General features: G+C 48.2%; 1 protein-coding gene across 1 annotated transcript in view; it reads left to right on the top strand.

Moving 5' to 3' along the window:
- TNIP3 (TNFAIP3 interacting protein 3) overlaps window positions 1-11,736 on the top strand; it is a 50,830-nt gene extending 39,094 nt beyond the window's left edge. The window contains exons 10-12 of the mRNA XM_066384531.1: window positions 638-736; window positions 3,512-3,572; window positions 11,339-11,736. Coding sequence (XP_066240628.1) covers window positions 638-736; window positions 3,512-3,572; window positions 11,339-11,370 — 192 coding nt within the window. The 3' untranslated portion in view covers window positions 11,371-11,736. The remainder of the gene's footprint in view (window positions 1-637; window positions 737-3,511; window positions 3,573-11,338) is intronic.
- Window positions 11,737-12,117: the final 381 nt, after the last annotated feature.

The raw sequence follows: 12,117 nt of genomic DNA, 5'->3' as shown, positions 1-12,117 counted from the left end.
CCCCTAACACTCACGGACTTGGGCAGAGCACGTGACCGGGACCACAAGCCTTGGTGTGTGTTTACACACAGGGAGATCCCTGCGCAGACCCACAAACATCTGGGAAATACATTTCCTTGGTATTCTTGCAGTGGCTTAGGAAAACTGCAACGAAGACCTATTTGCGTCTTCTGAGAAAAGAGCACATCTTGTTGGGCACTGACACATTCTGTACTGTTACCCCATCGGTTCTCTAGTAGCCCTAACACTGGTCACCTATTTTCTACTTGCTCTCTGGGCTTCGGTCATGCCGTGAGGGTCTCCGGTTGCGAGGGAAGAAAACTTGCTATGGCTCAATGGCTGGTTCTTCTTAAGTGAGGACCCTCTCTGAAGATGACTCAGAAACATAAAAAAGTTAACTCTCTAAACCCTTCAGGTCTTTCCAATTCCTCCAAAATTAGAAGGTAATGATAGTTTCACCTGACGTAAATTTGGCCCTGGGACCACTCTGACCTGCCTGCTATTCTGAGTTAGGCTCACGCCAGAGTTGGACTAAACCTTCAGAGTGGAAGCAGACCCTGTGGTCGTATAAAGCTAATGCCAGCGTGAGTCCCCACTTGCACCCACTCCCGGTGACCCACGGCCTTCTTCTCCTCAGGTGTATTTCCCAACCTGTTGCTGTGGCTCGGGCTGCCAGCCGCTGGACCCGTGCTGCCCTCCTGGCCCCATGGCCACGCAGGGTCTAGAGAAGCACCCAGTAAGTAAGAACTCTCCCTTACCCCTTAAGTACATACTTGGTACTCTGTTTTGATGACATCTCTCTCTGGAATTTTGGCACAAACAGAGTCTCTGCGTTATCTCAGCCCCTAATTTGCAGAGTGACAGGGTCCACGTCCACTGCCATGAACTTGGCAGTACTGTGTTCACAGGACACATAGATATCAATATGAGCTGCAAGGCATGAAACTGAGCTATAATTCCTCGAACACGTAGACCACGTTTTAGGTGGGTCATGGCAAACGACAAACCTGACCCTCCCGAGAGGACACGTGTGTGTGTGTGTGTGTGTGTGTGTGTGTGTGTGTGTGTGTGTGTGTAAAGAAAAGCAAAGTGAATAAGGGCAAAAACAGTCTGAGAGATTTTTTTTTTCCTGTGGTAAACTTATATGGAACTACTGTGGGTGGCCCTGCCTCTGGGCAAAATAGTTTCTGATGTTGTCCCGTTGAAAAGATAGTCTTAAAAGGATCCTGAGAAAAAGTGACCCACTCCTATGGCTCTCCACAGCGGTGTCTAACCCAAGAGAAGGGGAATGAACAGTGGGACAATTACTTGTGAGCAGGACAGGTTTGTACAGTCCGCCAGATGGAGTCAGCTGCCACGCCTCCTCCCTCCCCTTCTCGGGAGCAGTACTCCCCCCACACTCCCCCACAACCCTCGACCCCACGACCTCAATGCATCAGCCTCCATAAGACAGAATCTTTCTACAGGGGAAAAAAAAAAAGAATATGCATTTTTCTATGTTTTGCACATGGTCAGACAACTCCCTTTGTTTTCATTCGCCATGTTTCTAATCTGGCAAAGTATTTGAGACTTTTTAACTGGGTTTTCCTAGCAGAGCACCTCCGGAGAGCGTGACCCTCCTGATCCCATAGTTTTTGTATTTGAATGTGACTTCCAGCCCCTTCCCCGTCAACTCAGTTTTCTTCTGTGTACATTTCAGTCTCAACAGATACATTCCCAGAAATCTCCCAATGCAGCGATGATTCCATACATATATATGTCATCATTTTATATATATACACTTATATATTTATATTTATATTTACATTTATATAACATGGAAGTAAGTTAATACTGTGGTAACTATAAAGAGATAGAAATTGACTTAGAAGCGAGCTCCGACAGTTTGGGGAATTGGAAAGAATAGTCTTGTGATGGATGGGTTAGCTAGAAAACCCACGAGTCATTCAAGTTGATCTAGCAGTAAAAATGACCATTTCCTTCAAATATTCCTTCACGGGAAGATGGTAGGAATTTGCCTGCCATCACAGCTCATCAAACATTCCCCATCAGTCACAGGAGGTAAGGTGGTCAAATTGCATCCAATGATCACCGCCTTAAGGTCTGTGTTTGAAAATAAAAGATTCCGAGCCATGTCTGACAGCCTCCGTGGGCAAGCAGGAGTTCAGTAAGCCAAGACTCGTGGGTGTAACAGTGGAATTTACAAAGATGCCCAGAATGGGTTTGACACCACTATGTCATGCTCATCTCTCATCCCAAGTTCAAGCCCCTATGGGAACGTTTGTAAAATTGCAGCACGCCCAATTCTTCTTTTGGCCACTCGCCTGGAACATCAGACCAAGGCCCACATCCCTTATCCTACGAGCTGTTATTTGAGACGTCTAAAAATAAACGAGGAGATAAAAAAAACCAGAGGTGATCACTTCCTCTTTCAACTCTTTTTGTACCGAAAGCAGCCAAGAGCAGAGGGGTCTGAGAGGCAGTCGAGTGGGGGTCAGGCCATGCTAAATGCTGCTTTCTAGGGTCTGGCCGGAGATGTGACACTTGGGCCGCCCCGTGGCTGCTCGCTCTGTCATACTGTTAGAGACAGTGCCCCCCACCACTCCTTTTCAAGAGGTCACTGAGTAAGAGAAGGTAGGGCCATACACCGGGTGCCCTGGGGAGACAGAGGAGACAGGGCTGAGCGCTTGGAGCAGAAAGACAGAACAACCTTGCAGGCAGGTCAAGCCAAGGCTGCCCTGTACCCAGAGGTTCAGTGCAGAGAGACAGACCTTGGCACGGTATCTTGAAATCCTGGCCCATCGCATCTGACGTATGCCGTGCAATTTATGTGACGTGTTCCCTGGTGCTCTGAGTGGGTGTGAACCCAGGAGAAAGTCCCCAGAAGAAAAGCAGTCTGTCCTCTTGTCTCACAGCCTCTCTAGTCTGAGCCACCAGAGCCAGAGACGGTGGCAGGTGCGGCAGATGGGTCCCGCGTTTCCACGCTGAGCATCTGCAAGCCACGTTCCCCGTGTCACAGCTCAGATCTCTCTCTTGATCCCCCAGAAAACACTAGACTTGTCATTTTTTTTCCCCCTGCGGTCTTCCCATTGCCTCCTGTGTGATGGTTTTTTGTTTTTAAGTGGATATTTGTTGATAGTAAATGGCTCTGTTTTCTTTATGAGCTCTAGTACGTTTTACAGAAGTGTTTATACTTCTGCAGACATCTAAGACTCATCTGTTTGGAAAAAAGCAAATACTGCCACCACCCCAAAGCACTCAGTTCTGGCCTTACAGAGAGTGGGTATAGGAGGGGGTGGTCAGGAGATGGTCATGGGGGTTTGGGGGGTAGGGGTGGGGGGTGGGGCTGAGAGAGGAGACAGAGAGGAGCAAGTCAGCCACCCGGTCAGGGTGAAAACGACACTGCGTGGCCCACGCCAGGAAAGCCACAGAGCCTAATTATAGCCGTCATGTGCCATGACGCTCCGTTTGAAGTCCATATTGTTATAATCACGCTTCTTGTTCTGCACAGCCGGACTCTCAGTGGCATGCTCCTGACCCGTTTCCACCAGCTGTGCAGCATCAGGCGAATGGTAAGACCCAGCTGGACCGAGCGTCCTTTCATGTTTTCCCTCTAATGGGACATTTTGGGGGCGGGGGGGGGCTTCCTCAGCACACGCTTCCGCGTACTCGGGGAGGCCCCGCTCTCAAGTTGCACACCACGCACGGCTCTGATCAGACATACCCAGGGTAAGCGTCAGCGCCTTGAGAGGAAGAGAAGGTTTGAGGGCGGTGATGCCCAGGTTCTTGGGTCTCGGTTCTGGCTCCCGATGCCATCCCAACCTCGGAGTCCACGTTCCCCATCTGGAGTCCTGGAGTGAAAGCTCTGAGCAGAGTCGTGTTGTAATAACAACAAGGCTCTGTGATTCCTCTCCAGAGGCCAGATGCACACCCACCCTTCCAGGTTGCATGGGCTCTGAAGATGGTTTAAATGTCCCTGGCAGACGGACAGAGGAAACAGAAGGCTCAGAACTGGCTCCCTAAGGCCCAGACCTCAGGCTCCAGCTCAGGCCAGGGTTGCCCACGCGCACCCACTGCCGAGGATGCTGGAAAAACTAAAAAGTCACTGAGGAGGTGGTCACTACGGAAAGGGCTCTTTCATCTTATTTTTCTTTGGTTCACCCCGCCCCTTCTTGGCTGAACCTGCTGTCCTTCCTTCTGAGTATCCCTCTGGTCTCGCGGGGCCTCCCAGGAGTGGGCTGTCTCAACGGGGCTGTGATGACCGAGCTATAATCATAACCCCACTCCCCTCCTCCATGTTGTCCACAGTCAGCGGTGCACAGAAGGAAAGCCTCAGAGGACACATGCCTCTGTCCCTAAGCTACCCGTGTCCGGAGATTGGACTCTATCAGCAAAAGCTGAAGAGGCGCCATCTTCCAACATCAGGCCTCCCTTGACCTGTGATCTCACTCTGTCCAGAACTCGAGTTTCCAGTGCAAGGAGTCCAGGCTGGAGGTAGAAAGAAGGAGTCAAGGATACCCCGTGCAGTCTGACAGGTGGGGAAGCCCCCACGTCCAAGGGCTGCTCGCGGTAGCCTGTGTGCAAGGAGCCATGTGAATACTCCTGGGGTCGTGTGGTACACAGCCCATACAGCTGGGCGTGGTGGCATTGGGAGAGGCCAGTGCCTTGGCTTATCGTAGCATTGTAGGGAGGCAAGATAAAATGTTAAAACTCGGCCCTGGCCGGTTGGCTCAGTGGTAGAGCGTCGGCCTAGCGTGCGGAGGACCCGGGTTCGATTCCCGGCCAGGGCACACAGGAGAAGCGCCCATTTGCTTCTCCACCCCTCTGCCGCGCCTTCCTCTCTGTCTCTCTCTTCCCCTCCCGCAGCCAAGGCTCCGTTGGAGCAAAGATGGCCTGGGTGCTGGGGATGGCTCTGTGGCCTCTGCCTCAGGCGCTAGAGTGGCTCTGGTCGCAACATGGCGACGCCCAGGATGGGCAGAGCATCGCCCCCTGGTGGGCAGAGCGTCGCCCCATGGTGGGCGTGCCGGGTGGATCCCGGTCGGGCGCATGCGGGAGTCTGTCTGACTGTCTCTCCCTGTTTCCAGCTTCAGAAAAATGCAAAAAAAAAAAAAAAAAAATTTTTTAAACTCTATCATAAAGTGTCTAGCTGGGTACTTATCAAGACACAGCAGGCTCTCTCTTTTCTCTGTTTTTTACTGCAAATCTAACCATCGGGTTTAATGACATCCTTAGGTTCTGGCCGCCACGGAGATCTTTTATTAGAAAGGCATACTGTGAACCAGAGGGGCTGTGGCATCCTCTCTGTGGTTTTGAATAGCTGAGTTGTCACCTGATTACAATTTTCCATTTTGTATCAGTCTGGAATAGTCAAGAGATTTTCTTCCTGAGTTGAAGTTTGTTTGATCACAAGAAAATGCAATTGCTCAGAAAAGAATTCAGTAGCATCATAAATCCAGGTCTATGTCACTGTTGGATTCTTCCTGGAGCAATGTTAGAGAAGCTAATAATTACACAAAATAGAAATGAACCAAGATGAGCACCAGAAACTAAATAAATCATGTAAAAAATAAAATTTTATAGTTAGTATATGAGACCTACTGCTTTTTGTCTCCTTAGGAAGAAATATAATGAGTTTGGTGATGTATAAACATGCTGTGTGTGGCTACGGGTATGAAATTAACATAAAAAATAAGCTTCTATTATGGACTAACCTAAGTGTTTTTAAGACATTGCTTTACTCTTCACAACAGGACTCTGAAGTAGGTTTTATTATTACACGATCATACAAACGAGGGAGCTGGGGCTTGGAGATCTGAATTAACATGCCTACCTTACCTTTAGTTAAGATTCAGCCCTGGGGCCCTGGCCAGTTGGCTCAGTGGTAGAGCATCGGCCTGGCGTGCAGAAGTCCCGGGTTCGATTCCTGACCGGGGCACACAGGAGAAGTGCCCATCTGCTTCTCTACCCTACCCCCTCTCCTTCCTCTCTGTCTCTCTCTTCCGCTCCCACAGCCAAGGCTCCATTGGAGCAAAGTTGGCCCCAGGCGCTGAGGATGGCTCCATGGCCTCTGCCTCAGGCGCTAGAATGACTCCAGCTACAACAGAGAAACAGCCCAGATGGGCAGAGCACCGCTTCCTGGTGGGCATACTGGGTGGATCTTGCTCAGGCACATGCGGGAGTCTGTCTGACTGCCTCCCTGCTTCTAACTTCAGGAAAAAAAAAAAAAAAGATTCAGCCCTGGGTTTAAACTCCACCTCCACGTGTGCTTTGAATCACACTCAATGGGGCCCTGGAAAACTTAGCCCGGTGGCTATATTAAAATTTCCTAAAACAATAGATAGAAAAACCGAGAATGGGAGCTTACACTCGGCTAACTAGGTGACGGGGACCCCATGCCCAGCCCTCTCTTCTTCCTATGCACTCACAGCACGTGCCGCCCACGCTGTTCATCTGACATTGAGATCATCACAGGGGACCCGCCCGGCACTGTGTGACATTAAGTGTGGGATCAGTGCATCACTCAGCTGTGCCAGGGTGTCCCTGGTAGAACCTGACCAGGTGGCTCTGTTGCCATTTGCAAACCTTTCCTTTCCCTCCCAGCACAGCTCTGTAGCCGGCGGCTGAGTCTCCGCAGCAGGACAGGCGCTGGCGGTGGGGAGGGGAACACCAAAGAAAGGACTGGCTTACTCAGAGACCTACCTGTTTGGGGCTCCCGGGGCCCCTCTTCTGGCTTCCAAAGCTGATGTTGTTTCAGAGCACAATTGGGTCGTGAGAACTGGCAGATGCTCTGAGATCAGCCTCGTCACAGATGTCTCATGTGCCGTCATCTCGATCCAGTAGTGACTGTTGGCTTTGAGGTTTCTTTTTTGTTTTTTGGGTTTGTTTTTTTGGGAGGGGGTTCATTTCATTGGAAAATTCCTTTTGATTGGTAGGTCCAACCCAATTGCTCAGATTCTTAAAAATAATTTTGTGGTACGGATGGTTAAGCAAATAGGGGTTTAGAAATCTTTTCTGATACAGATCATGTTCAAACAGCACTCATTGTTTTCTTATATGACCATTATGTTTAGACCTCACTCTTCAAGAATATACTACCAGTCAAGATACTTTATATTTTGAGGTACAAATAAGAAAATTCAAGCAACGGAAGGAAAAAAAATGAGTGGAAAAATTAGACTCTTTCTCTGATAAACTGTAAACAAAAATTATTTTGTAAAACTCCTCTACGTTTCATTCATATTAGCACTTAAAATACGTTATGTTGATGCAACCATGGTCCTTTCAGGAATGTGAATATTTAAATTAATATAATTAGTGTGTATACTAAGTTGTCCTAGTTTTCAGTTCTTATTCACCTCCTATGGCTGCCAACAAATTTACTTTTCTGACCCCAATATCAGAAGCATGTTGTATTTTTATCCTACTGTCTTCCCCTTGTAACTAGTCCTCTTCAACCTAGTTTCACCCAAAATAGTGGCTCTGATGTCCCTACATTGAGTGTTTGTAGAACAATAAGAAGCCTTGTGATTTTTGACAGGCACAGAGGGGAAAAGGTGACTGAAAGTCTATGACGTCACCAGCCCCGTGTCACTAGTTAACGGCCAGGAATCTGGCTGAGAAATGGTTAGCATCTGTCCTCTTTCTGACAAGTCCAGCTGGAAGGGCAGAGGAGAATTTAGACCCAGGCCATCACGACACAGCAGCGCAGGCTGACGGAGCTGTGGTCGGCTCCATCCCTTCCCACCTTGCTTCGGGAGGGGTTGACTGTGAGTGTGAGGACAGCCCAGCAGGTACATCCCAACTTTCTCCATATTCTACTCCCCACTCCACAAGCATTGTCCTGTGGCCAGGCCTGGGGAGAGATGGACAGGTGGACATGAGGCTGCAAGCAGGCCCCAGGTCACGGTGGGGGCAGAGGATTCTGGTGTCTGCGTGTGAGTATGCGGGTCTTATTCTGGAGGAAGGTAGGCTCACACTGTGAGGGGAGGGATGGCGGAAGGATGGCCAGAACAGACTTCTAGAAGTCTCTGAAGGGCTCCCTGGCCAGGGGCTCTGCCTGTGGGTACGGAGTGCCTCCCATCAAACAGTCTTAGTTAGGGTCAGTCATCCCGGCTTCTGTTCTCAGTCACGGTCTGCGGTTATTTTAGAGTGCTCTGGGGACACCTAGAGAAAATAGACTTTCCCTTCAAAACTTAAAGATTTAAATACAGGTTTTCAAGGTATTTAGGACTGACTTGGCTCTCTCTCTGCGTCGCGTTGAAGAATGGTGTTTTCGCGCACTGAGGTGCACAGATGTTGACGGGTTACAGTGTCCGTTTAGAAGCACGTGACTTTAGGAAGACCCTTGTCATCTCACTTCATCTGCTGTCAGGATGGAATGTGAAATGACGTCCGCGTTTCTAGGGAGGAGTGACCATACCCTTGAAAACATGTTGTCTGCCCCCCCCCCCCCCCCACGTTGTGACTTGGCAGAAAGGCATGCTTCCTGACCATGCTGCTTGCCAGTCACTATGGAACCTTCCAAATTTCTCATGTGGTGCAGAGCTGAACTTCACCTAATGAGCTGGGGCTCCTTTCTCAGATACAGTATTTGGAAAGGCGTGACAGGCAGGCGTGTAAGGCTTTGTCATGAGCCAACGGAACTATTTCGTTACATTGTAAAAGATCAAAGCCCCACTATTATCATGAGCTTTGGCTGATGTCTAATAATAACCAGCGAACGAAAAACGAACTGAACTCACTTCCCAGGGTTCTCATACAAGGGACCACCAATGGGGGGCTCACACAGCCGGTCTTACTCTCTCCTGGCTCAAGAGACCGGAAGTCCTAAGCCAAGGTTCTGACATGGCCACGCCTTCTCCAGAGTCTTCAGTGAGGGTCCTTCCCCCCTTTTCTTCCAGCTTCCAGTAGCCCCAGGCGTTCTTGGCTGGTGGCCGCGTTGCCTCCCTTTGCCTCCACCATCACATGGCTGTCTTCTTGCTATGTCTGTGCCTGAATTTGCTTGTCCTCATAAGGGACACCTGTTATATTGGATTAGGCTAATCCACCATAACCTCATATTAACCAGATTATGTCTAAAAAGTCTCTATTCCTAAATAAGGTCACATTCACAGTTACCAGTGGTTAGGACTTAAGAACACCTTGTCCTAACAGCTCAACACATAAGACTCACTATGTGCCATAAACTACTTTATAGATCCTGTATTATTTCATCAAAGCCTTACAGCAATCCTATGGAGTGAGTATTGCTACGCATGCCCTGCTTTATAAATGTGGAAACTGAGGCATAGAGAAGTAATTTAACTGGGTCATACAGCTCCTTATTGGCTGGGACATAAATAAACCTAGCCCATCTAACTCCAAATCCACATTGGACCACTAAGCAATATGGACAGTCTTTCGTCCATGCTGTACACTAAGTAAAACACAACCATATCATAGTTTGTATTTTATTCATATATATTCTAATAGCCCTGTCCTGAAAGTCAGAATCTTTATTACGCGGTTTGTGTCTGTTTATGACTGTTTGTATATTTAAATGTTACATATAATTTTACTTTGTTAAATAACTGGATTAGTTGGATATTTTTTTTTAGCTTCTGGCAGTGTGAAGCAATAAAAGGGACCACTATAAATAGTAAAAACTACTTAAAAGGCATTAGAAACAAAAAGTTTAAAGACCATGTTTAGTGTGGTTTTCAATACAGGCGGATAAAGTAATAAGCAGATTTTTCTTTTTTAACATACATCACTTTCTTAATAATCTTACCAGTGGTTATTGTAGAAGCTTGAGGAAAATTTAGAGACAGATAATTTCATGCCTGTTTCTAGATTTTTAGAAAAAAAAATTTCAGGGGACATGCCTCTTCACTTTATCATGTTATGGAGGTCAGCTTATCAGTAAACTCACTGATTTTTCTAAGGGAGCATTAATAAAGTATAAAGATATATTTTAAATGTACCACAAATATATGAAAATATAGGTGGTAAATGTATTTCTATTCTAAGATCGATTTTATATGCAAATACTACACATCTCAATTAAACACAAAAGCAAATGCTAAACATCCTAATTAACGAACAACTGGATATATGTAGATACATGTCTGCATGCTACACGTGACTAGTCTAGACTAGTTTCGTGAGAAAAACACATACAGTAAGACTGGGCAAGTCCCAAGTCCACCAGATGAATAAAACGTCAGTAATTCCCTGAGATGGAAGTTAAAACCCTGTAGGAAGGAAGGCAGGTGTGTATCACATAATGTATCCCACCTGGGGAGAACGTTTACTTGCCTGGGTCTCCTTCCTGTTCATACCAAAGCATCCAACTCTAAGAGGAGTTAGTGGGCACAGCTAGAGGGCAGGGTCCCCTCAGTCCTCTGTCACCACTCTGATGACCATTTCCTGCTCCTCTTCATTTTCAGATAGCCAGGAGTAGGTATCCCTGACCGAGTCTAACCATCAGGCTGCTTAGATCAGTGGATTATGCTTCTGGGTCCAAATTTACATTCTCAACATAGGAGATAGATTTTCAGTGCAAAGGCCGTAGTTCTCAGAAGCATGTATTTGAAGCATGGTAAAAACTTCTTCTATTCCTGCTACGTTTGTTTCGTATGTCTTTGAGATACCAGATGCGGGCAGCGAGGATGAAACATCTACACGTTTTAAGTTGTAACCGTGAATAAGAAAAACACCTTCTTTCTTGGAATTTATGTGGTCGTGTCGTGTGTCCCCCCCCCCCCCCCCCCCCCCCCCCCCGCTGCCAGAGGAGACCTCTTTGAATTTGTCTTCTTGGAGTACCCATGTGTGGCATCTTAACTTGGTCCTACGAATATTTACCAAATTTTTGAAAGTGCCTTTCCACGGTGCCCAATAGATACTTCCGTGTAAGCGCAGCGTAGGATTTGAGCTCTCTCCTGAGGCTTTGACAGTCGTGGACCCACTGCCATGTTTGAAAAGTCGTTTATTTGGCAAGTTATCTTTCTGTGGATCATGCACCCACCCTAACAGCAACATGTATGACTTACCTGCCATAAGCAAATGCCCGAGTCGCCAAAACGCCAGCACGAATGAGAAGTAGCCTGGAATTTTCCTTTTCGCGGGGTTGGCACTGGGCTGCGCCTGACCTCGCAATATGCCAGGCGCCTGGTGATGCCCACACAGCAAGGACTCCCCACGTTCTGCCTTGAAGCTTCTTGGTGGACACCTGCGGCCAGCGCGTGGATCCAGTGCTTCCTTTTACCAGCCCAGAAGTTGACGTCAGCCCTGAGCCAGAAGAAGAAAGGTGAACTTTTTTCATTTTTAATCTGAAACATTATCCTGCTGTCTTCCACAGGTCTCTCCTCAGAAAGGAAAGTCCTCAAGTAGCCGCGTGACATGAACAGAGGGAGCCCGTAGACCCTGTGAGAGGCAGGCCGGGGCCCTCGCTTCTTGGTGTCCTGGGGCTCATGTCTGCCCCCCACCCCCAGCCACGTCATCTGCTCCACCATTGTGTGATGCTCACTTTGGCATGGACAGAGGAAGGGGCTGGTGGCGGCTGCAGTCCCCAGCGAGTGTGCGGGGCCAGGACTGTACGACCAACACAGGGGCCAGGGGCTGTGAGACGAGACCAGCAGGTGATGGCTTGCAACTCCTGGAGACCCTGAGCACATCTCTGCTGGATTTCCGGGCAGCTCTGTGGTTCCAGCAGGCTCCCTGGTGTGTGTTGTGATGTTGTGTGTTGGCTTAAATGTATATTCCTACGGGGGAATGTTTCAGCAGTTATACATTTGTAACCTTGCCCCCAGGGTTTTTATAGGGACTTCAGCCCTTTTAACTGGACACTGTGCATCACGGTTGGCCTCAGCTGCCTTGTAAATAGGACCGGACAGGCGAGGATATGGCCTTAAACTACTTGAGTGATTCAGCCCGAATAAAATGGTAAACTTGAAACTGCTACTTGAACGCACCCTTCCTGGCGGCGATGAGAAATTGTGAGCCCCTGCCTTTGTAGGCAGATTAGGTTAGGGAACACAAAGTCCTGGTGTGATGGTTACAACGTGGCCGCGTCCATCTGTCCCCAGAGAAGAGGTTCAGAGACCCTGGGACTTGAGTTAGATCCCTGTTTCTCGTTCC

The sequence above is a fragment of the Saccopteryx leptura genome, chromosome 1 (genome assembly GCF_036850995.1).
Source record: "Saccopteryx leptura isolate mSacLep1 chromosome 1, mSacLep1_pri_phased_curated, whole genome shotgun sequence".
Classification (NCBI taxonomy): domain Eukaryota; kingdom Metazoa; phylum Chordata; class Mammalia; order Chiroptera; family Emballonuridae; genus Saccopteryx; species Saccopteryx leptura.
Note: the sequence above shows the minus strand (reverse complement) of the source record. Positions and strands in the feature narration are given on the sequence as shown.